A 23,783-nucleotide genomic window follows, 5' to 3' on the forward strand; every position below is an offset into this window, starting at 1 on the left:
AATTTAATACCAAAAGTAATTTATTTTTATCAGGATGTCTGCATCCGTTAGTAAAATGTTGAATTAATCAGTGTTTTTTTTTTCATATTTTCACGCTGACCGCAAAAAGAAAAAAAATAAAAATTGAGAATTTTCTTTTTACAAGGCACGAGTCCGTGACTTAATATTTATTTTTTCAAATGTCTCGCTACCATAATAAAAATACTGATAAAATTATCAACTTAACTTAACTTATAAGTAAAATGCTGATAAATTCAGTATTTTTTTGAACACAGATACATAGAACACATTTTGGTATTAAATTTAAGAGCACGATCTAGTTTAGTAAATTAAGTTTGGAAGAGGGCTATTTTAGTAAAAAGAAAAGATTCCTATATGAAAGTCAAATTACAAACCAATCCCGGACACTCATATAAGACACCCAAATAGAGAAGAATAAAGTAATTCAAAGATTAAAGAGGTTGTAATCTGGGAAATAGAAAAGGTCAGAAGGCAAGGATTCAGACCGTTCTTTAAAGTCAAAAGCACTCGCCATCCAGATTATTATAGAAGAAAAAAAATTACTTAGTTATTCAAAAAATTAATGATAATTAATCTTTCGAAACTATAACTTATTAAAAAAAAATACTTACTTATAATTTTTCTTTAGTTATCTATTGATATAAAAAATTTATCTACATATTTGCTTGTGAAAATTTATTAAATATCATAGTTGGCATTTAATATTTTTTACGCAATTTGTATTCCAAACGTTCCTTGTTTGACTAGCTACCATTAAGCTTAGAACATAATTTAGTTAACTCTATAACTAACATTACAAAGTATCCTTAGTTAATTTCTAACCTAATCCCACGTTACCCCTACTAAAATACTCTTGAGAAGTTTGGATTTTCTAGTAGCACTTTTAAAAGTTAATGAAGGGGAGTAACAAGAGAGACACTTTTAAATAGTTTTGTGTTAGTAATGGAGTATTAATTATTTTAATTTGTATAGAATAAAATTAAATTTGAGGTTGACCATCGTTCTAATCGCATCCAATGTTGAATTATTTATAGGAGAATTGGCTTTCACTCCTATATTTTTGATAGGGAAATGTGGCAATTAATGGGTTAGTCAATTCATTAGCCCATAGATTTCAATTCTGTGGAGTCTCCTCTTATGGTATTAGGCTTTTAATTAGGAGACATCAACGTTAATACAAGCAAGTAGTTGGTGGTTCTACCAACTACCATCACATCCTTCTTATTGACAAATTGATGAGAGTTTCCTTTTTTTTTTTTGACTATTTAAATACGAGATTAAGTATATCTCGTATAACCATGTTATATAAATAGAATTATAATCCTAAGAGAAAAGTAAATTTTATTATTAAAAACAGTTTTTATTATTAAATTTATGTTTTATTATATGAATATTTATTATTCCACTATTGTTCTAAAATGTTTAGTTTTCTTAAAGTCCATTATCATATAAATGAGCTAAGGACTTGTTTGCTTTGAGTTTAGAGACCCCATTGTAGTTTAGAGACTCTTAAACTAGTTTAGTAATTAAATATTTTTTTATCCTATTCATATCTAATTAAGTTTATTTTTAAAAAATTAAGACTGAGAAATGAAACTAACTAATAGAGTTCGGAGCTTAGTCTCGAATCAAACAACGCCTATAATTATAGATATAGAATTACTTTGGTACCCTTAAATAACATTGAATAAGCTTTATTTTAATGCTGAAAATTTCTTCCAAATGTTGTGCTGGCATCTTGTACTTTGTGTACATCGTGCGGGCATCGTGTTCTTTATGCACTTCCAAGTTGGTCTCACGGTACGGTAGGTGGCCACTACCTATTCTTTTATTACGCAAGCAACGTGACTCTTAGCTACCAACTTGGACCATATGCTAAAAGTTTATAAATTACCAGCTTGTATTTATATTAATGTACTTCATGTAATATTTAGATAGAGAAGTTAGTAGTTTTATATCAGTCTGAACCATAGGAGGAGGGCAAAATACAAATAAAAGTTTAAGGGTAGTTTAATTTTACGCAAAGTCACTGGGGCAATTTATTATGTACTCATTATATATATATATATATATATATATATATATATATATATATATATGACTCCAAATCTCTAAATTTGGAGATGGGTGGAGCTTCAACGAGGTTCCAATACTAGCTCTAAATTAGAGCTAGCAATACTATTTAAAATTTCAACTTTGCCCTATAGATATTTAATTCAATAGTTTTAATTTTATTTTATTTTTTATTAAATAATCTATTTAGTTAAATAGAGTATATAATTAATTTTAATAACAATAGTACGGTTGAAAATATCTCATTGAGAGCTTTAAAATGAGTATAATATTAAAAAAAAATTTGAGTTAATCTAAAATTTTAAAATTTTAAAATATATAATATATATATTTTTTATTTAAAATCGATGTGTCCTAAAATTATTCGAATAATGGCTCAAAATTATTTTCCAATGTAAATGCTAAATATTAAAATACATTAAATATGAAATACATCAGACATAAAATACACCAAATATAGAATATTTTAAACTTAAAATACATCCGACATGATATACATCAAACAAGATTGAAGATCTGAATGAACGTGCTTTCTTTTAAAGAAAGACATAAAATTAGTATAAGCAATTTTCATTTTTACGTCAAAGGTTTGCCGAATGATCTAGAGGAGATGGATACAGTCAAGAAAGAGGAGGTGGCTATGAAGATAACTTACGAGATTATTAAATATTTATTATATCTATTATTAAATATTAATTCTGCTTATTGTTTTTAATGTAATGTTGATATTTTAGTAATGATGTGTAATACTTATTTTGAAGTTTATGTCGTGTAATATAATTTCGATGCGTTTATTTAAAAAATATAATTATTTAAAATTACTTCTAAAACTATTGAATATTAGTTTTATTTTAAAGATCGCAATGAGAGTTTTCTAATCATATATTTTTTATTAAAAAATAATAACACTACGAGAACGTATTAAATAATTAAAATATATATATAATATTATATTACTTTTTTTAATAAATATAGAACCCGGTGCATTAGAGTGCATATCGGGCCTTTAAGCTCCAAATATAGAGCCCTCCTTTGGAGATGCTCTAGAGTGAATTGTAAGGACCAAAAATATGTTTTAGAGGTAAGAAGACTTTCCGTTCGAACGAATTTTCCCACAAAATATTTTTTCATAAGAGTGGGAAAGGCGTTCTCACAAATTCCCGAAACGCTACTTTGTTTGAACGAGATACACGAGACAAATAGCTATCGAACGTGGGAATAACGTTCGAACGAGATTTTTTAGAGAGCTCACTGTATCTAACATGGAAAAGACGTTCGAATGAAATTTTCTAAAGAGTTTACTGTATTCAGCATGGGAAAGGCATTCGAACATGATTTTCTAAAAAGCTCACTGTATCCAACAAAGATGTTCGAATATATGAGTTAAAGACTTTGAACGTTGGAAGACCGTCCATGGAACACCATTGGTTGGAACTCAAATAGTTCGAACGTCCAGATTTCGTTCAAACGGTTTTGTTTAGTTGACACTTATTGTTTCTAGTTAGGGCTTTCTTTCTGGGCATATAAAAGAGAAACTTGAAAAAAGTTTGAGTGCGCTCTAAAGGTTAGATTTAAAAAAGGGAAACTTTGATCTTGATCTAGTAAGAGTTAATCATTTTCAAATGGAGCCATAATAAAAAGCTATTATCATAAATGTAATAATACAAAGACTCATGCTAAAAGATAAGTGAGGAAGAGGGGAGATAATTGTTAATCAAAATCACTTAAGTTCACTTAAATTCGAAATAAATTTCCTGTTTGTAATAGGATTATCTAATGACCGCGAGATTTTTTTGGCTAATAGAATTTTTTTTCCCCAAAAACCCCATGTGTACAAGTAGCTTTGACCCATGGCAATAGTTCCTTATTTTATTCAGCTGTACCGATTTCTTGCAATACATGACAAATTCTATCATTTCTAGGTTGATTTGAGGTTTTAGGTCAAACTGACACTAACCCAACTATAGCATCAACGATGTCGTTGGCTCGGGCGTCAGATCATTTTGATATTTATTTCTCTATTTTTAAATGGTAGTGTCATTCTTTTGACAAGACAACTTTATTTTTTTTCTATAGCGAGTGACTTTTCTTTGTACTATTCTCTTCTGCATGGACCCTACTAGAGAACTCTAGCTAGGGTTAGGGTGATTTTTCTTCCCTAACCCTAATGAGAATTTCTCCTCCCTAGTTGTTGGTGGACTCTTCCACATCCTTCCTCTGGCTCCATGGGCTAAGAGAAGAGGCGCCTCCTCTTCTTTCTTCTATGATCTACTTTATCGCTTTCTATCTCCTTCTCCTTCTTCTTTCGTCGTCGTGAGATTTTTTTCACTTTCTTTCTCCGTCGTCACATTGCCCTCGGCATCGCTGGGCTTGTCCTTCACCCCATTGCCACTAGCATCGTCCCTCTTAATGCATACATATATAACTGGGCATTTTGGAGCCCTTTTAGATCACTCCAACTCCACCATTGTACTTAAAATATCTTGATCTAATTCAATATTCTATCCTGATCATAAGATTCTACCTTATCTTTTCACATATTACATAGCGAAAACAGTCAGGGAGGAGAGATTCTACCATTAGCAAACACCAAAATAAGCAGCAGGCAAAAGAAATCAAAATAGAAGTTGTTCATTTCAACAAAGAGTATTAAAATCATCATGCAATCAATCATACATATTTAATTGATATTTTAAATGTTTTGGAACTAGCTTATGAATAAGTTTTAGTCTCAAATATTGTTTTAAGTAAACTGCAATGGAATCTTTTATAAGAACATTAAATCATTGTCAACTTGGACAGTCACCTTTCCTCAGCAATGGCTGTTTTGATCAGTGACCAAGAAGGTGATGGCGTTCCGGTCGTAGGTTCTGTGCTTGAGCTTGATATCACTTGGCTATTTCCAGATTGCTGTGATGAGGCTCCAGAGAAGTCAGTTGCAAAGCTGCTACTAATCTCCTTGAACTGCCATTCTGTTAGGTAACTAGGCCTTGTCATAACCTTGCTGACCTCCATATCTCCTGTCAGCATTGCCACCACCCTTGACATTGAAGGTCTTTGCAGTGGTGATGCCTGTGTGCAAAGGAGCGCTACACCAATAACACGGCTGGCCGCCTCCTTATCATATGATGTTAGCCTAGGATCCACCATTTCCAGGGCACATTCACTCTCGTATAATTGCCAAGCCTGCGACGAAAGAACAGACAAGTTATGGTGCTAGAGTGCTCTTGCACCACCTTCATAATGTATGGTGTGAATCATATTGTCAAGTTAATTAAATGAAGAACTAGTTAATTTGATCATCTTACCCAATCAAGAAGATACATCTTATCCTGATTGAGGTCTGAATCAGAATTTGACCGTCCACATATGATTTCCAAAGCCACAACACCGAAACTGAACACATCCGCCTTCTCAGTGAGATGTCCTCTCATTGCATACTCTGGTGCGAGATAGCCACTGAGAAAAACAAATATCAGCTTCTGCAAACTAGACATGGTTGTATTAAGAGATCTTAAAGAATAACTTAATGATGCCTTCTTACATTGTACCAGCAATCCTAGTGCTAATGTGAGTCTTCTTGTCATCATAAAGCTTAGCTAGCCCAAAGTCAGAGATTTTTGGGTTAAGATCAGCATCAAGTAGGATATTACTCGCCTTGACATCTCTATGTACAATCCGCACACTGGAGTCCTCGTGGAGATAAGCTAAACCCCTTGCAACTCCCAAGCATATCTCGAAGCGTGTTGGCCAATCAATGCGCAAGTTGTTCTTCCCTGTGATCCACAGAGTTGAGAAAGCATTGAACTTCATTACTCAATTATGCAGATACAGGGTGCAATTTAGTTCTCCAGTGAATTCTATACTCTAACTGTTGGTGAGATTACTGTGAGCATTGCTTGCCTAGCTACTATATTGCTGGAAATGAAAACAATGAGTGATTTTAGTAGAAGATACCAAAGATTGATTGATCAAGGCTTTTGTTTTCAAGATACTCATAAACCAAGAGCCGCTTGTTCCCCTCAATGCAACAACCATACAACTTCACTAGGTTCCGGTGTTGCACCGCAGATATAGTTGCAATCTCTGCCACAAATTGACTCTTTCCATGGGGAGATGCAACTGATAGTTGCTTTACAGCTACAGTTCTTCCATCAGAAAGTTTGCCCTACATTTACAAAACATGATTAGTCCAGGTAAATGTTTTCAACTTTGCATATACCTCTTTGAAGGTCATAAGATCTACTTCTATCTGTGAGATCCCAAACTGTATGATTAATAACATAAGATCACAATAAGATAGAAAAAGGCCAAAGGAATTCATTCACAAAAAGCAAGGGAAAAGTAACGGACCTTAAACACTGTACCAAAGCCTCCTTGTCCAAGAATATTTGATTGAATGAAGCCTTCTGTTGCAGCCCTAAGTTCAGCATAACTGAAGATATCAGGTCTTCCGACCAGTTCCGAGAGTTCTGCACAGAATAGTCGAGCTTCACTTAGTCTAGTCGTCCATAATATTACTACTGATGTTTATTCAGAAATATGTACTACCATTGTCATCCTTTTCTAGCCTTCTTTTCTTTTGTCTCCATATAAATAATCCTAGCAGTGTCAGCAACCCTAAAACTACAACACCAGCTACAACTCCTGCAATTAGGCCTGCTTTGCTCTTTGTTGAACTAGTACTTGGCACTTTATTAGGGACAGTAGGCTTGAAGCCTGAATAATTGCAACAATAGTTAGTAAGATGTATCGTACCGTTTCTCAGAACTATGTGCATAAATTTGTGTAAGACTGTAAGCTAATACCAAATGGAGATACACTGATAGCTGAAACGGTTGCACCATAGTAACCTTGAGTAGGGATACAACAAGTTCCCTTCCCCGCCCAAAAGAGATGAACTTCGAGGAAGTTATTGGTTACTGGAGCTGTGAAATTCTTCACAACAGCTGCAAAAGATTTACCGCCAGCCGCCTTTCTTATATCAAAGTCTTTCACTTTCAGATCACCCTAATGCAAATGAAAAAAATATATTTCGAGCCGTAACAATCTGAAATAATTCCAAAATCTGAAAAAATTACAGTTCCTAATTTTATATCCTGGAGGAGAAATGATATGCATAATAATATTAATATGTAAAATACTTGGAATGGCATAATCTTAGAGAAAATTCATGCAACAATGAGTGATAACCTATTTGAATTTCCTGGTTGGTTAGTAATTGTATGAGGCATCTGCATCTTGATTTTACTAATGGGTAATAGACATCACAGATCAAGCTACAAAAGAAGAAGTTCAAATTTTGCAAATATACTATGTGGAGAAGCAAATTATAATACGCATATAAGACTCGTAATTGGTACAAGTGTACAGCAAGCATAAAGATAAGTTATTTATTCATTGTTTACTGTCTACTTCTAATGATTTCAGAGATCTCAAGCTTAGCAATTAAATTTGTATAGTCTTTCTTCCTCCTGCTCTTTGTTTTAACTTTAGCTTTCCAAATCATAAAACTTGTACATATCTAATATACGTGAATAAACAACCTGAATGTAGATGTCAAAAACCTTCCTTCCCAAACTTTTCCAAGTAGGAGCATCGGGGAATGCTGTCTCAGCAAATTGGAGTTTTATGGTGTAATTTCCATTCTGAAGCCCAAGACCATAGTATCTAAGGGATGAAGGTGAGAGTCTTGCAGTCTGAAACAATTCTGAATCCAGAGTGTTCTGGAACTGGGATGAACTGTTAATAAGATAATTGTCAGTCGGGGAGTTTGCAAAACTTCCAACACTGCTTACACCCCACTTTGTTGGGTCAGTTACAAAATATGATGCAGATGTGACAGTGGCATTGTCTACTTCATATACAGTTCCATCAGATGCTGTTATTGCTCTATTTCCACCACAATTTATTCCAAAGGAGTAATCTGTAAGCAAGTAATGTATAGATGAGTACATTGGATTTTACTTCTGCAATTAAATCATCATTAATCAAAATAGTTGATGAAAATTTAAAGGAAGGGGCTCACAGATAGGAGAATCGCGGTAGCATGGTACATTTCGTTGAAGACAATACAATCCTGCAGGCAAACCACTGTCGTACAACGTTGTAAAATTAAAGAGAATGCTGAGGTGAAGAATACTATTTGACATTTTACGTAGAGAGTTAAAATGTAGTAAATACCTACTGTTGGAGCTATCCATCAGGAAGTTGTTTGCTACCAAGTTCCTGAGAAGAATATACAAGATGGAGTTTATGAAGAAAAGGCATTTCAAAATAACTTATAACAGACCTAATTGGTGCAATTTCACCAAAACTTTCTTGGAAATTGAAGGTGCTTGCAAGATGGAAAGACAAGAATGGTGAACTAAGTGCACTTATTTTCATTCCTTAAAAAGCTAACCTAATTAAATTGCTGCCCTTTCATCTTGTGGATAATAGCAGAGAAAATTTCCATTTTTCCATTAAGGGCATGGTATAATATAGAAATGTTGGTGTCAGGTTGCACCAGAAGAAGAGCTAGGAGATTCATAAGCTAAAGTTTAATCTTCTCATTAACGGTAGGAAGTACTGTTTTCCTTCTTCTCCATCATATAAGAAAAGAGTCTATCAGCACTGGAGACAGCATTATATTATTCAGTTAATTAGGAAATATAAAATAGGAGATCTTGGCCCTACAACTTACAGCTGCAAATTATTTTCGCTAACCCAGAGAGGAAAGCTTCCTGAAAGCTGATTGTATGACAGATCTCTACAAGGAAATACATATTATTTTCAGCCAATATGCAAAAAAGAATAAATAAGAGCAGATCTTGAACATTCATATGTATAAAACAAAAACATTGATGAATTATAATAATGGAAATGATATTTGATAAAATCTGTTTGAATATTAAGCTAGCCCATTTGACTAGTCAATTAGATTAATTGGCTTATGTAGAATTCAAGAATAATTTATTATTGGTGCTTTGGTATTGTAATGATCACCTTCCTAATCCCATGATCACTACGAGTCCAAATCCGAAGGCGGAACTGAATTCCAACTCACGTAGAGATAGTTATGGTTACCGCGGATCTCCAAAGTTAATGAATTAGAAATTCTACGGTTGAATGGTAAAATATTTTTGGGAATGAGATAGATTCGGGATGGAGAACAAATCTATTAGAGTGAATGTCAAAACCACAAAAAAAAAAAAAATAGAGGTAAGTGCACGTGCTCTGCACGTGCAGCCCCTCCCCTCTCCCTCTCCAGCACACGCAGCTGATTTGGGGGGATTTCATCTAATCCGAATTGGATTAGATTTAATCCTCTCATAATCTATAATTAGCCCTAATCCTCTCTCTCTGGAACCCTAAGCCCTCTTTTCTCTCTCTCTCTCTCTCCCTCTTTTCTTCCTCCTTCATCGACGGAGTCGTCACCGTGGAATCGGCAAGCCAGAGCATCGCCGGAGCCAGCAGAGACCACCACACGACTCCCCCGTAAGCCCTCTTCCACCCCTCTAATTTAATTAAAGATTAAATAGGTAAATCCGAAATACCTAATTTGCGGAATTCGGCCTCGTCGGCAAATCTGGCCGGCCGGCGGCTTCGAGTCGCAACCGCATCGTCACCGGAGGCTTCGTGCTTCAAGCCTGGTGTCGGAGATGTCTTCTACGAGGCCCTCGTGGCTCTGATCGGCGTTGGATTTCGCGTCGGCCATCGGTGCTGAGTCTTCCTCCACCTCGTGAGGACGATAGAGGAAGGGTGAGAGGGAGAGGAGAGGTTGAAGGTGGTCGTGAAGGGGTCGCCGGCGAGAGGTCGCCGGCGGTCACCCTCTCCCTCAGCCATCTTCTCGCGTCGGTCGCGAGGGAGGGGGGGAGGGGAGAAAAGGGTTGGCTGGGCTCGGGTTTCACCCGAGCCAACCACCTTTTCCTTTTAAGTCGGGTTCGGTTCGGGTTTGGATTTCGGATCCACAAATCCGAACCGAACCACTTAAGTTGGTGGGCTGCGGGTTAGCCCGAGCCCAATTCAGTTAATTCGGCTGGGCCTCGGCCCAATCCGATTTAGTTGATTTCTTTTGAATTGGGTCGGGCCAGCAGCCCAGCCCAATTGATTTGGGCTTATTTTAGCCCAAATTAATTATTCTTAGGTTAAATTGTATAAACATTTTTAATAATTATTTTGATTAAAAAAAATGATATTGTTATTTATTATTTAAGGTGGTGATTTTTAGTACGTGGGCTAGAGATTTGAGATTTTGGTTGTCTTGCCTAGACTCAGGTGAGTGGGTTCACTCACGTGTTTATTTTATTGTATTTTGTATTTTTGCCAGACCATGTAAATCTTCTGCGTGCAAATTATTTATTTCACCCTCATGTGTAAAAATTTAATTGCTTTATTTTCTGTATGCATTTAATTATTATATTCAGTGCATTACCATACTTCGTGCTAATATTGAGAATTTTAAAAAGAAAATGAGACTAGTATTGATATGACTTAGAGAATAGACCCGATTTTTCCGTGGTGACTCAAGTCTATTTGGAAGTCCAGGGGAAAGTCCTAAATTAGATCACTGCGGTGACTTTCTTAGGTGACTCTGGCGGGGTTATGGAACAGTCCTAGGAAAAATGAGAAAATTTCCTAGGTGACTCTAACTTCTCTCAACGGTTAGAGGAAAAGACAGAGTGTGTTGATCACAGGGTGATACCCTCTGATGACCCTAACCAGATCAGCTACGAAGAAAAGTCCCGAGCGTCATCTCGAGGTGACTTCTAGTTGATGTGGATCCACAGGGTTTAGACCCATTGAGACATATGACAATATAAATATCAAAAAGATGTTAATATGTTGAAAATGTGCAAGATTACAAGTTGTGACATTTCTCTATTGTTATCATTGTTACTATGTAGAGAGCATGCCTATTGCATATTATGATGGATATTGTTGCTTTTAGTTTAATTTATTCAGCATTAATATGTTTTAAAATTTATTTGGTTCGAGTGGATTCCACTCACTGAGCTATAGTTGTTGGCTCACGAGTTCTATTGTTTTTTTTGTATTTGTTTATTTATTTCAGGTAATAGACAGCGGGGCGACTGAGCGTGATGTACCCGGATTCCACCTCCACTTAGGATTCACCTATTTACCCTTCCGCTCTTTTAGATTTTGTGCTTTAGATTAGAATATTTATTTTATTTTTATTTTATTTTAGAGACTCAAAAATATTAACATTGTTTTTATTTTAATTGCATTTAGTAATAATATTTTAATAAAGCACATTCTCATTTTATTTATTTATCTTGTCATCTATACGTAGAGAGGATTGGTAAGGCTTCATGCATCTCAAGCATATTGAGATGCATGGCCGGTCATGATTCCTATTTTGGGTCGTGACAGTGAATCATGGAAAGAGAGACCGAAAAAGCATGGTGGTGAATGGCAGACAAGGTGGTGGAGATGACAATGGGGAAAATCGATAAAATCAATTGAGAAGGGATCAAGAAGGAGGGCCTTTTTTAGAGTCAAGGGGCTGCTGCCAGATAAAAAGGAAGGCACCAATGAAGATCCTAGATGGTGGCTAGAGTTCCAAGGTTTAAAGGTAGTCGAACAAGGAGGAAGGAGATAATCTTGTAAATTAACTTTAATAATCCAAAATGACTATCCAAGTGCACACATATCTATTTATAGGTGGCTCCTTGACTTGACTAGACTTAGTAATATAATCGATCAGGCTCGAATTTTATTGTCTAACATAAGCAAAAATACTTAATTAAAACACCTAAACTGAGGTTCCTCGCTGTTGGACATTTGAACGGTCTTGAAGGCATTCGAACGCCTAATTTATTTTCTGGCTTTCGAGTGAATGCATTCGAACGGTCTAGGGAGCATTCAAAAACCTATTTAATTTTCTGCTCTCGGGAATTTGCATTCAAATGCCTAAAGGGCCTGTTCGAACACCCAATCTTGAGATTGGCTCTTTTGACTGCTGGAATATTTATTTCCTTCATAAGCAACTATTATCTAACCATTACAGATTTTGAGGTGACTCTTAGTTTTCTCTATATTTTTAAATTATAGTAACCTTTTGGGTTCTCCAAATATTTGAAATTAAAGTATTATGTAGTATAACTAAGAATCATGTAAGATAACTAAGAGTCATATAGTATAATTAAGAGTCATTTAAACCACTATATATATGTGGTCTTATCTTATGTAATGGCAAGTAAAGTAAGAAAGTTTTAAATTTTTATCCACTTAATCTTGTGTTAAGTATCAAGAGAATAATTTTCTTCTCTTGAGTTTGTTACCACCTTCTCCTAACAAAGTCATATCAAGCTAGCTTTCGTTGAAGTACAATGACTTCCAATAGCTTGTTGCAATCCCAACTTTCTCATGTCTGGAGTATCCAAATGAAGGTTCTCTATGAATCTCAAAATCTTTAGGATATTGTAAAGAACGACTACATTAAGTCAGAAAACATGACAACGCTCGCATCACATCAACTCAATGAGTTGAAGGAGACTCGCAAGAAGGACAAGAAGGTATTGTTCTCATTTATCAAATGGCAGACGAAGCAATCTTTGAATGAACCTCAACTATGTCGACAGCGAAATAAGCATGGGATACACTTAAAGTGTCTTACAAAAGAGAAGAGAAGGGGAATTTGATACTCTTCACATGAAAGACTCCAAAATAGTTGAAGACTACTTCAATCGGGTAATCTTTATCATCAACCAAGTGAGGACTACTTGTGAGAAAATTTCAGACCAAGGAATAGTTGAAAATATTCTTAGAAGTTTAACTAGAAAGAATGAGCATATTGTTGTTACTATTGAAGAATTTAAAGATTTATCTACTTCCTCCAGCGAAAATTTATCGAATCACTCCAATCTCATGAATATCATATATATGAACTTGATTCTCCTCCCTTAAAGCAAGACTTTCAATCTCAAGTTTCATTTAGATGAGGTTTTAGAGGGAGAGGAGGACCGCATTTTGGCATGGGAGAGGTAAAAGCAATGGTAGAAGAGGGTCCATTTACTTCAACTAGAAGTAAAGGTAGATAACGAGAAAAGTATGCAGACGCCTAATATTGTGGCAAGCATGGCAAAAAGGATAACTGAGGAAAATAAAGATACAAACTATGCTCAAGAAAATGATCAAAAGAAAAAGAATGGCTCCTTTTCTTATTTGTAATGTACAAGAAGATGTTATTAATGATATTTATTATATTAATAATAGTTGTAGCAACCACAGGATAGGGAACAAAGATGTTTTCATCACTTTGGATGAATCTATTCAACGCAATGACAACAAACTACCGATCAAAGGAAATAGTGACATTTGTGTTCAAAACAAAAAAAGGTGTTAAGTGCATTACTAATGTCTTCTATGTTCTAGGTCTTAAGCATAATCTTTTCAGTGTTGAATAGCTTCCCTCTAAAGATCATGATGTCCTCTTCAAGGAAGACACATGCAAGATCAAAGACAAGAGCAATAATCTTATAATTAAAGTGAAGATGACACCAAATAAGATGTTTTCCTTGAAAATGCAAAGTGAAGCCCTTCCATGCTTCAACACCATCGTAAAGGGAGAGTCACGACTTTGCCATCTCCAGTATAGTCATTTGAGTTTTAGCTCTCTTTGTTATATGTACAAGAAATATATGGTACAAGGCATGCCAAATATTCATCAACATGAACAAGTATGTGAAAGATGTGTACTTGGTCACCGGGACTCTTTTCCAAGTAGAAAAGCTTGGAGGGCATCTAAACCTCTTGAGCTTATTCATACCAATCTATATGGCTTTATGCACACAACATCTATTGGAGGTAATCGTTATTTTCTTATATCCAGAAAGACAGATTTATTTTCATAAAGAAAAGAGACATGTGTTGAACCAATTAAAAGAATTCAAGACCTTGGTTGAAAAGTAAAATGTGTATACCTTAAAAATTTTGCATTCCGACTAAGGAGGTGGGTATTATTAACAAGATTTTATCTCCTTTTTCAAAGAGGCATGACATAAAATATCAAGTTACTATCCGAACACACCACAATAAAATAGGGTGGTGGAAAGGAAGAACTAAACTATATGGAGTTTGCTAGAAGTATGCTAAAGGCTAAAGGGATGGCTAATATATTTTGGGCCGAAGCCATTTAATGTGCAATCTATCTTTTGAATCCTACAACTTCGAAAAGTACGAATGACATGACATCTCAACAGGCTTGGAGTGGACACAAATCTTGTGTCCCTCATTTGAGAGTTTTTAGAAGCATTACCTATGTGCATATGCTCGATGAAAAGAAGAAGAGATTGGATGACAAATCTAAAAATGTATTCTTATAGGCTATAGTGAAAGATCTAGAGTCTATAAACATTTTTAGTCTCCTTAAGAAAAAGGTTATTATGAGTAGAGAAGCAGAATTTAATGAAGGAGAATCTGAGGGTGGGATGGAAAAAAGAAAAAAAATCTTCTATTCTTGGAAGAAGAATGTCAAGGGATTAAGGCGGTGATTTTGGAGGAGAAAAAGAAAGGACTTCACCAACGTCCCTGTCATCTTCTTCCATATCTTCCTTGTTGTCTTCATCATCAAACTCTTCGCGAAGGAAGACAAGGAGCATTAAAGAAATCTATGAAAAAGGAAATATCATATGAAAATATGAGCAACTTTGCACTTTTTATTGATGCAGATTCTATCAATTTTGAGGAGGCTTCAGACCAATAAAATTGAAGGCATGCTATGGATCAAGAAATTGATTCAATCACAAAGAATGATACTTAGGATCTTATAGATCTTTCTATTGGGCACAAAACAATAAGTGTTAAATAGATCGATAAGACTAAGTTGAATGAAAAAGGTGAAATTAAGAAGCACAAGTCCTGATTGGTTGCAAAAGGCTACAATCAAAAGAATGGCATTTACTATGATGAAGTCTTTGCCCCTCTTGTTTGACTTGAGATTATTTGCATGGTTTTGACTTTGGCGGCTCAAATTAGATAGAAGGTATATCAAATGGATATCAAATCAGCATTCCTAAATGATATTCTTGAAGAAGAACCCCATATATCAACCTCCAGGCTATATGAAGAAAAGTGAAGAGCATAAATTCTGCAACTTGAAGAAAATCTTGCTTAAAGCAAGCACTAGGGGCATGGTACAATCGCACCGGTCAATTCTTCTTGAAAAATGAATTCAAGAGGTGTCCATTTGAGCATACTTTTTACATCAAAGAAGGTACACATGATGAGTTCTTAATTACATGCATCTATGTTGATGATTTGATCTTCATTGACAATGATCCAAATTATCTAGAAGCTTTCAAGAGAAGCATGATGCATGAATTTGAGATGACAAGTATGGAATTTCTATATTTTTTTTGGCATAAAATTAAACAAAGTGGAGATAAAATTTTCATCTCACAATAGAAGTATGCAACAGATCTCTTGAAGAGATTCCAAATGGACTCAAAGCACACCTATGGAGGTTGGTTTGAAATTAAGCAGGCAAGGTGATGATAAACTTGTTGATGCTACTCTTTATAGAAGCCTTATTGGTAGTCTCATATATTTAATACGTATAAGATCAGATATTTTGTACTATGTTAGTCTTTTGAGTAGATTCATGAAAACATCAAGAAGATGTCATTGGAAGGCTGGGAAAAAAAATTTGACATATATTAGTGGTACCTTGGATGAAGGTATTACTTACAAAAATACTAACAATTTATGTTTAGTTGGCTATTGTGATAGTGATTAGGGTGGAAGCATCATCAATAGCAAGATCACTTTCAGCTATATTTTTAATGTCGACTCCGGTGCAATCTCATGGTTTTCAAAGAAGCAAGATGTTGTCGCTCTCTCTACTGCGAAAGCAGAGTATATTTCCTTTCATTAGCAAGTTGTCAAGCATTGTGGCTAAAGTGGATTTTGAAAAAACTCAAATATCCACTAGGAAAATGCAAAAAATTAATTTGTGATAATAAATCTGCAATTGCAATCACAAAAATGGCGAAATCGAGGTCAAGTATTGCAAGACTCAAGATCAATTAGCAAACATATTCACCAAAACTCTCAAGATGGATATCTTTACCAAATTGAAGAAGAAGCCCAGTGTGGAAATGGTCTAGCTTAACAGGAGAATGTTGGAATATTAAGCTAGCCCATTTGATCGGTCAATTAGAAATTGGCTAGTGGAGAATTCAAGAATAATTTAATACTGGTGCTTTGGTTTTGAGGTGACTCTTAGTCTTCTCTGTCTTTAAACTATAATAACATTTTCAATTTTGTAGATGTTAGAAATTAAAGAGTTACATAGTATAACTAAGAGTTATATAGGATAACTAAGAGTCATATAAATCACTATATATATGTGCTCTTATTTTATATAATGGCAAGTAAGTGAAGTAAGCATGGATGGCCATGCCATGGCACGACATATGCCGTGGCACTTGCCAGCCGTGCCGCAAGAGAGGGAGAGAAAAAGAGGAAGGAGATTAGTAGCACTTTGTCATTGTTATCATCTCCGCCGCTTGTCGTCGTCAATCACGACGTGGATGCCCTAACCTTTGCTGGCTCGAGGAGGAAGACAATCCAAGTGGGTTGGGTTGTCAAGTTGATTTCGAATAATCTGTAACTTAAGTTTTTATTCGAAATCGACCCGACAACCCAACCCACTCGAGTTGTCTTCCTTCTCGAGCTAGCAAAGGCTAGGGCATCCGCGTCGCGATCAGCGACCTCGGGCACGATGGGCGATGACAAGCAACGAACAATGACTACGATGACAAAGAATCTTCAGTGAAGTGCTGCTAGGAGGGGTGTCGTGCGGCACCCCTCGTGCCATGTGATGGTACGTCGTCGGCACACCCCGTGCCGGTCAGCACAACCATCATTGGAAGTAAGTGACTAAAAAAGTTTAAAATTTTGATCTACTTCATCTTGTGTTAAGTATCAAAAGAATAATCTTCTCTAGAGTTTTCTACCACCTTCTCCTAATAAAAGCTAGTGTACAATATTCCTAGATAAAAGTCGGATTCTATTTAAGGATAAGACATGTATACCGATTTACAAACAGCACAAAAAGAATAAAGTTTGTAGCTATTTCAAGTAAAATGAACCAGAAAGCCATACATATTGACAAGTGATGTGCTTTTCTGAACTGGCAAGCTACCGGATAGGCTATTGTTCCCAAGAAATCTGCTCAAATAAATATCAAAGGAAAATACACAAAAAATGCTCAATCCCTTGGGAAAATTAAGTGAACATCAAATTGAAGTAAGATAAGTTTAATTTTCTGAGGGAGAGAGATCAGTGTTTCCTTACAAGTAGACTAGTGAATTCAAATTGAAGAGAGGCTGTGGAAGTTGGCCTGTTATATTGTTAAAACTCAAATCCCTGGGCAGTTAAAATATATAAAATTTTAAACTTTTAATGCCACATAAAGAACAAAGAGCAACATATAATTTATATAAATTCACAGATAAGATTGCTATTGAGCGTCAACATCATCAACATAAGTCCTACACGATAGAGAAACCTCACAATTTCTGCAAATTTATAAATGTGGAAAAGTCTGGAATAGTATCAGATATCTTGCTGTTCCTTAAGATCCTGTAAGATAAGAACCACATATTAGGGTCTTAATCTTATTAAAAACATATAAAAGTACATTAGATACAAATTACATTAGGAGCTATGGACCGTACAGAGTGCTCAAAGAAGTCATATTACTTATGAAGGCCAAAGAAGAGCTTCCATTTATTATGTCACCTATCCGCCTGCATAATAAATAATTAAATATGGTTAGGCAGTCTTTAACAGTGATACAATTGAAGATAATTAGAACCTCTACATCATCATAAAAGATGTGATATAAAAAGATATAAGACACTTACAAATCGGTCATTTGAACAAGATTAGAAAGACTCGAGGGAATGGGGCCTTGGAAAGAATTTCCCTGTAACCTCCTACCGAAGAAACTCAACAATCATTACTTCAAGGAACGAAACATATGTTTTAGACAGTATTAGACTATTAGTTGCATTGGGAATCAAAGAAACTAAATTGGTTGCAATTAAAGAGAACCCAATCATGCACTAATATAGAAAAGATACCCTGCTGCTCAATTAGTGTACTATGTGCTGTTTCCTAGATGATATGCAGACACTATACTACTATTGACTATAATGTAATACTGAGATTGATGAGTTAATAAGTTTGGAGAACTGATTCTTTTAACACACAATTTACCCAGAGATTGATGAGTTAATATAATATGATAAAGAGATGAGTTTATAAGGATTTGTGGTGGCAAATACATAAAGAATTGGCTTCATGCAGTTCAGTATCATGTAGTTATATAGTTATTACTGAATATGCAAATGCAATCTATTGCTACGTAACTTACAACTCGGTCATGTTTGTCCAGCTTCCAATAAAGTCTGGTATTTTTCCGGTAAAATCATTGTCCGATGCGATCCTGCAACCATAGTGACAGCCCATAACATTATCAATATTTGGCTTCTCATAGATATAGTAAATAATAGGTCCTTTTATGGATGTTACATTATCTGCATGTTTTTAAGTTTAGATAGTGTTGATGGTAGCTCACCACTAAGGCCAGAACTATCCAGGTACCTGCACATAAGAAGATTTGTCCATTATGACTGTCTAAACATGAAGAGAGGAGAACAATGTAGTTCACTAATGCTGCAGATTTAGCGCTATAATGGAAAATGAAACTTAACCATTTCTCTAGCTTGGTCAAATTCCCAAACTCTGGAGGGATTGAACCACTAAAGTTGCATAAACTGATCCCCCTGAAAAAGAATTAGAGGAAAGAATTCAAAAAGTTCTCTATAAAGATAGCACAAGAACGTATGTTTATGCATATATTCTAAAATAAAAAGAAAATGATTTTGCTTATAATTAACCCTCAATGCTTTATATTTACAAAAAGTTCTCTATAAAGATAGCACAAGAACGTATGTTTATGCATATATTCTAAAATAAAAAGGAAATGATTTTGCTTATAATTAACCCTCAATGTTTTATATTTACAAAAACTAACAAATTTCAAGATTTCATGCTGAGCCAAATCTTTGGAAAGAAATTAATTCTTCATCCTACAAGTTCCAAGCTCTCCAATCATATAAAATCTAGACAATATGAAGATCTTGACCAATTTATATAGTTGGTTTCCAGAAATATCCTTACCTTCATTTTACTTTGTTAAATGGTTCAAACTTGAATGTTCTTGATATGTGGCATTTATTCTCTTAAAAGAGAAAATAACTTATGAGTATTATACTGGAATGGTAAAAACTATATCAAAATGCAAATGCTCATCTAGAGGGATTGAGTCAAATGAGCCGCTATTCTCAGTATCTAATGACAAATATATGTAACCATGCAGTTTCCTGATGTACAGATACCAATGAGCATGCATCATGATGAGCAGTCCTATCTCTGCAAAATTAAGTAGCCACTTCAGATTTCAGAATGTAAGAAGAGCTTACTTACAATTTAATGAGATTCTGAAGCTTTCCGAGCTCCTTTGGTATGGGACCTGATAATGGATTAAATCCGATACCTCTAGAAATCAAAAGAAGAGGAAAGGATAAGGCAACATCAAAGACATACTATTATTCTCCAGTCTACTCTGAAACAAATCTTACATATATTGCATGGCACTTAGGTTTCCAAGAAATGCTGGTATGGGACCACTTAAGTAATTTTGATCTAAATTCCTGCAAATAAATAACATGTTAGGATCACAACTGCAAACACATTCATGCTAGCTAACTAGAAAAAAGAGATTCTGTATTCAGTGCTCATATCTGTATATTTACAAGAAAAAGGCAGAAATTTCCTGAAAATTAATCATATCATCAACCATTTCATGAGTGCGCCAATCTCATTTAAGGCCTACTGGGAAGAGCACTATTTCTTGTCTGAAGGTTGCTGCCTTGCTGGCATAGAGTTCTATTAGTTCTGGTAATCAATAATACACACATTCACTACCACTCTGTTTATTATATAAGCTTAGTGAAAGGAATGTTTTCTATTCTAGAAATCCTAATATATGACTCTAGACTAAGAAAACAAAAAGAAGAAACTCATGGTTTGAAGTTTTGCCCAAGAAGGAACAGTTTCAGCTGAAAATTATCCAAAACTGACACAGAACTCAGTGTTCATAGTGCAATCAATAAGATTTCTGGTTTTGACCTTAGTTCCCAATCAGTATATGCTGAAATCGATCCTTTTGGGTTAAAATTCCCCTTCTTTATGGGTCAAAACCGAAACAAAAACTACAGACTACGGATTCTCATAATCCTAGATTGAGGAAAGAGAGATAGAGAACTTACAGGTCACTAAGGTAGGGGAAATGTTGGAGCTCCTGCGGAATTGGACCCACCACATCCAACGCATATACTTTCCTGCAAACACACAAACAAAGAGAGTAACCATTTGATTATGAATTACTTAGTAAAAATAAATAACTGAACATTACCCTACTTTTGTCGATCAGATACTCAACCAATCTTGAATCAGATAAAGCAAATAAAAAAAAGAGGGACACTGCTTAATGCAACCCCTACTATGTTGGCATCCACTCCTACTTGTAGGTTAAAGCACTTCTATCTACATACAAAGAACAAACTCTACCAAAAACAACCCCTCAACCTGCAAATGGCAATTGGGTGCCCAAATTTACTCTTTTTATTTCTGTCATGCCTCTCAATATCATCACTTAGCAATGTTTTCCACTCCATGCAAAGCATAAGCAATGAAATAGTATAAATATTGTTTTTATATTTCTGTCACGTCATATATATATATATATATATACATATACATTAGATAAGAAGGATGAAGAAAGAGAAGCATACAGCTTGATGATATGGCAAGTTTGATTGTCAAAGCTGCAGTCGCACTTGATTCCCGGGTTGAACACCGGGTTGTTATCGATCTCAGTGTTGTCGATGGCAACACCGCTGCATGGGTCACCGCTGATGTTCCAATTCGACTGTGCCTTCTTCCCCCATCTTCCCAACATTGTGTTCAGTGCCACCACTGCAGTGCATAGATTATCACTTAAGCTGATCTTAGCATCATCCTACACAATCATGCTAATCGAGCATATCAATATCTCTTGTAATTCATCTACTCTGATGGCAAATTTGTCCAGTTATTTCGTGTCACTTCTGTTATTTTCTCCAATGGCTATCAATTTGATTACTTTCTGATTTCAAATACACTTGTCTTCTGCTTATCAAACATTGCTACGTTAAATTTCACTCTCTAATTTTTTCCACTCCACAGCTTAAAATTGTTAGGCTAAGAGAAAAATTGAGTATAATTGAATCAATTGACTCACCTAAGGTCAAATAAGATCCCTCATTGCTGCTTTAAATGAGCTTTACGAGGGATCTTATTTGGCCTTGTACGAAATATTTCTCTGGGGATAAGGTGAAGGTTTTATAAGTCAACTAGTTGATGGTTTTAAAGGTACGCAGCAGAGGCCAAGACATACAAAATATGTGATATTGTTCTCATAATTCAAACTCATACCCATTGAATAATGCAAGGAGATAGTCTCATTATTTCACCAGGTGATCCCTCAAATGCCATATGAACTAAAAAGGTCAAATGTTTAACAAAAGGTAAAAAAAAAAAAAAAATTCAAATGGATGTGATATGAAAGCAACGATTTTTTTAAAAAGCAAAGAACTCTTTTAACAAAAAAACGAAGAACTCATGTAACTATAGCCAGAATCACTCTTTAGGAATGGGCCGTTAAGAAAGGTTAATTTAGAGAAGAAGAAGAAGAAGAAGAAATGTTAACTTTTTACTCGAAAAAAAAGAAGAAGAAAAGACAAAGAAACGTTAAGTTGAACTCCCATGTTTTATCGTACGACTCCACGAGTCCACCCGCCGCTCAATATAAAATCATACGATAAAATATGGGAGTTTAACTTAACGTTTCTTTTTCTTTTTCTTTTTCTTTTTCGAGTAAAAAGTTAACATTTCTTTTTTTTTTCCCTAAACTAATATTTCTTTAAGAGCCCATTTCAACCTTCTCATACTACATGATAAGGACGAGAATGCACGGTGATTATTAAAAAAAATTATGATTTTTAGTCTGTTTGGCAGTAAATGACAGGTTGCCAAGTTGCAGGAAATTCCTGCAGATAACCTGCTCCATTATCTCATAGTAATCTCTACCCAAATAAAACTATAAGAAGAAGAAAAAAACTCCATCCAAATCGTTGCTTCCTTACTATGTTTTGGCAAAGAAAGAGCAAAAACTAACAAGATTATAGAGATGCATACCTTCAGATGGGTCAGTCTTAGCTTGAACTGCAGCTCTCTCCACAGAGGAGAAGAGGCATAGAATGAGGCAGAGCACAAAAGCTTGCAGTGATGAAGTGCGTAGGGATCTTAACACCACCATTATGCTTTTTCTCTCCTTCCTCTTCCCTTGTGTGGCAGAGTTTGGTGTGTATGTGTGTGTGTTGGGGTTTTGGTGTGGGTTATTTATCTCAAGAGAGACCTTCGCATGGTCATGGGTCAACTCACAAGGGTAGGAGGAGATACTTTAAATTTATTGAGATTTATTAATATATTTATCTAAAGAAGAATGATTAGTTTTTGCTGGATATTATGGCTTGTAGATATTATCACTCGTTTATATTACTTTTATTTATTCTAAAGAATAATCTTATTAATATAACAGTTTGTGCTAATTTGTTTTATTAAATATTAGAAGAATGGTATAATAGTAAATATTTATTTTCTCTCCTCATACCAAACATAGTAAAAATTATTTTCTCTTCTCTTCTCCTTTTTTTTTTCTTTTTATCTCATATTCTCTCCATCCAAATAATATATATAATAAGATTTAATTTAGGAATATATTTGATTTGATTTTATAAAATATAAATGACCTAAGATTTATTTCAAGCTAGATTCAAGCTTGAGTTAAAATATGCTATGCTTGAATTTACTTATCAAGAAGTCTCCAAATTAGGGGTGAAAATTGATCAAATTTCTATCCAATTCGGATACGGATTCGGATACGGATAGAATTTTTAAAAAAAATTCCGGATACGATTCGGATACGGTGGGATATATTTTTCGGATTCTGATAGAGATTTCAGATATCAGTTTACCCACATATTTTTTTAAATGATTTACAGTTTTTAGTTTGCTAATTTAAATAATAAATATTAATATTGTTACTAATAATACGTTATATATTATTTATAGAGATTAATTTCTCTAATTTTATATATTTGACATACAAAAAAATTATTTGTTGTAAAACTCTTAATAATTTTGTGTTAATTATATCTAAATAAAATATTATAATTATTTTAAATTCAATTAATATATATTTAAGATCTGATGCGAAAATTATCCATATCCGTTTAGTTAGGATATAACTAAACGGATATGGTTTTAAATTTTGCTATCCGTCCAACATTCGTATCCGAATCCGTATCCAGACTAAAAATATGGATCCGAATATGGGTTGAGCACTATCCGATCTGTATCTAATATGCTTGATGTTAAATATAGAGCTCAATTTGTAATATATATATATATATATATAGCCCTTTCATTATTAGATAGATAATCTTTTTTTTTAATCTTTAGGACTTGGTGGCACATCCAGAGCCTTTTATTTCACTAAATATAAAATA

The 23,783-nt window shown here is 34.6% G+C and overlaps 1 protein-coding gene across 2 annotated transcripts; it reads right to left on the reverse strand.

Annotated features, from left to right (window-relative positions):
- Positions 1-4,706: 4,706 nt before the first annotated feature.
- Positions 4,707-22,595, reverse strand: LOC140794091 (probable LRR receptor-like serine/threonine-protein kinase At1g56130). 2 transcript variants are annotated; one of them, XM_073145953.1, is made up of 24 exons: positions 22,411-22,595; positions 20,967-21,150; positions 20,442-20,513; positions 19,752-19,823; positions 19,597-19,668; positions 18,822-18,893; positions 18,640-18,711; positions 18,482-18,553; positions 17,970-18,041; positions 17,781-17,852; positions 17,617-17,685; positions 17,398-17,469; positions 17,206-17,271; positions 8,780-8,845; positions 8,278-8,322; positions 8,123-8,187; positions 7,641-8,020; positions 6,903-7,104; positions 6,646-6,813; positions 6,448-6,566; positions 6,052-6,262; positions 5,639-5,870; positions 5,403-5,553; positions 4,707-5,280 (listed from the first exon to the last, which is right to left on the reverse strand). In XM_073145953.1, the coding sequence occupies exons 1-24, from the start codon at positions 22,529-22,531 to the stop codon at positions 4,897-4,899; spliced, it is 3,111 nt and encodes a 1,036-aa protein (XP_073002054.1). In that variant the 5' UTR covers positions 22,532-22,595; the 3' UTR covers positions 4,707-4,896. The 2 variants fall into 2 exon arrangements, with proteins under 2 accessions (XP_073002054.1, XP_073002055.1); XM_073145954.1 differs by having other exon boundaries at positions 8,123-8,322.
- Between the last annotated feature and the right edge of the window lie 1,188 nt (positions 22,596-23,783).

Source organism: Typha latifolia, chromosome 8 (assembly GCF_019914945.1).
Source record: "Typha latifolia isolate L0001 chromosome 8, TyphaL0001v2, whole genome shotgun sequence".
NCBI classification, from domain to species: domain Eukaryota; kingdom Viridiplantae; phylum Streptophyta; class Magnoliopsida; order Poales; family Typhaceae; genus Typha; species Typha latifolia.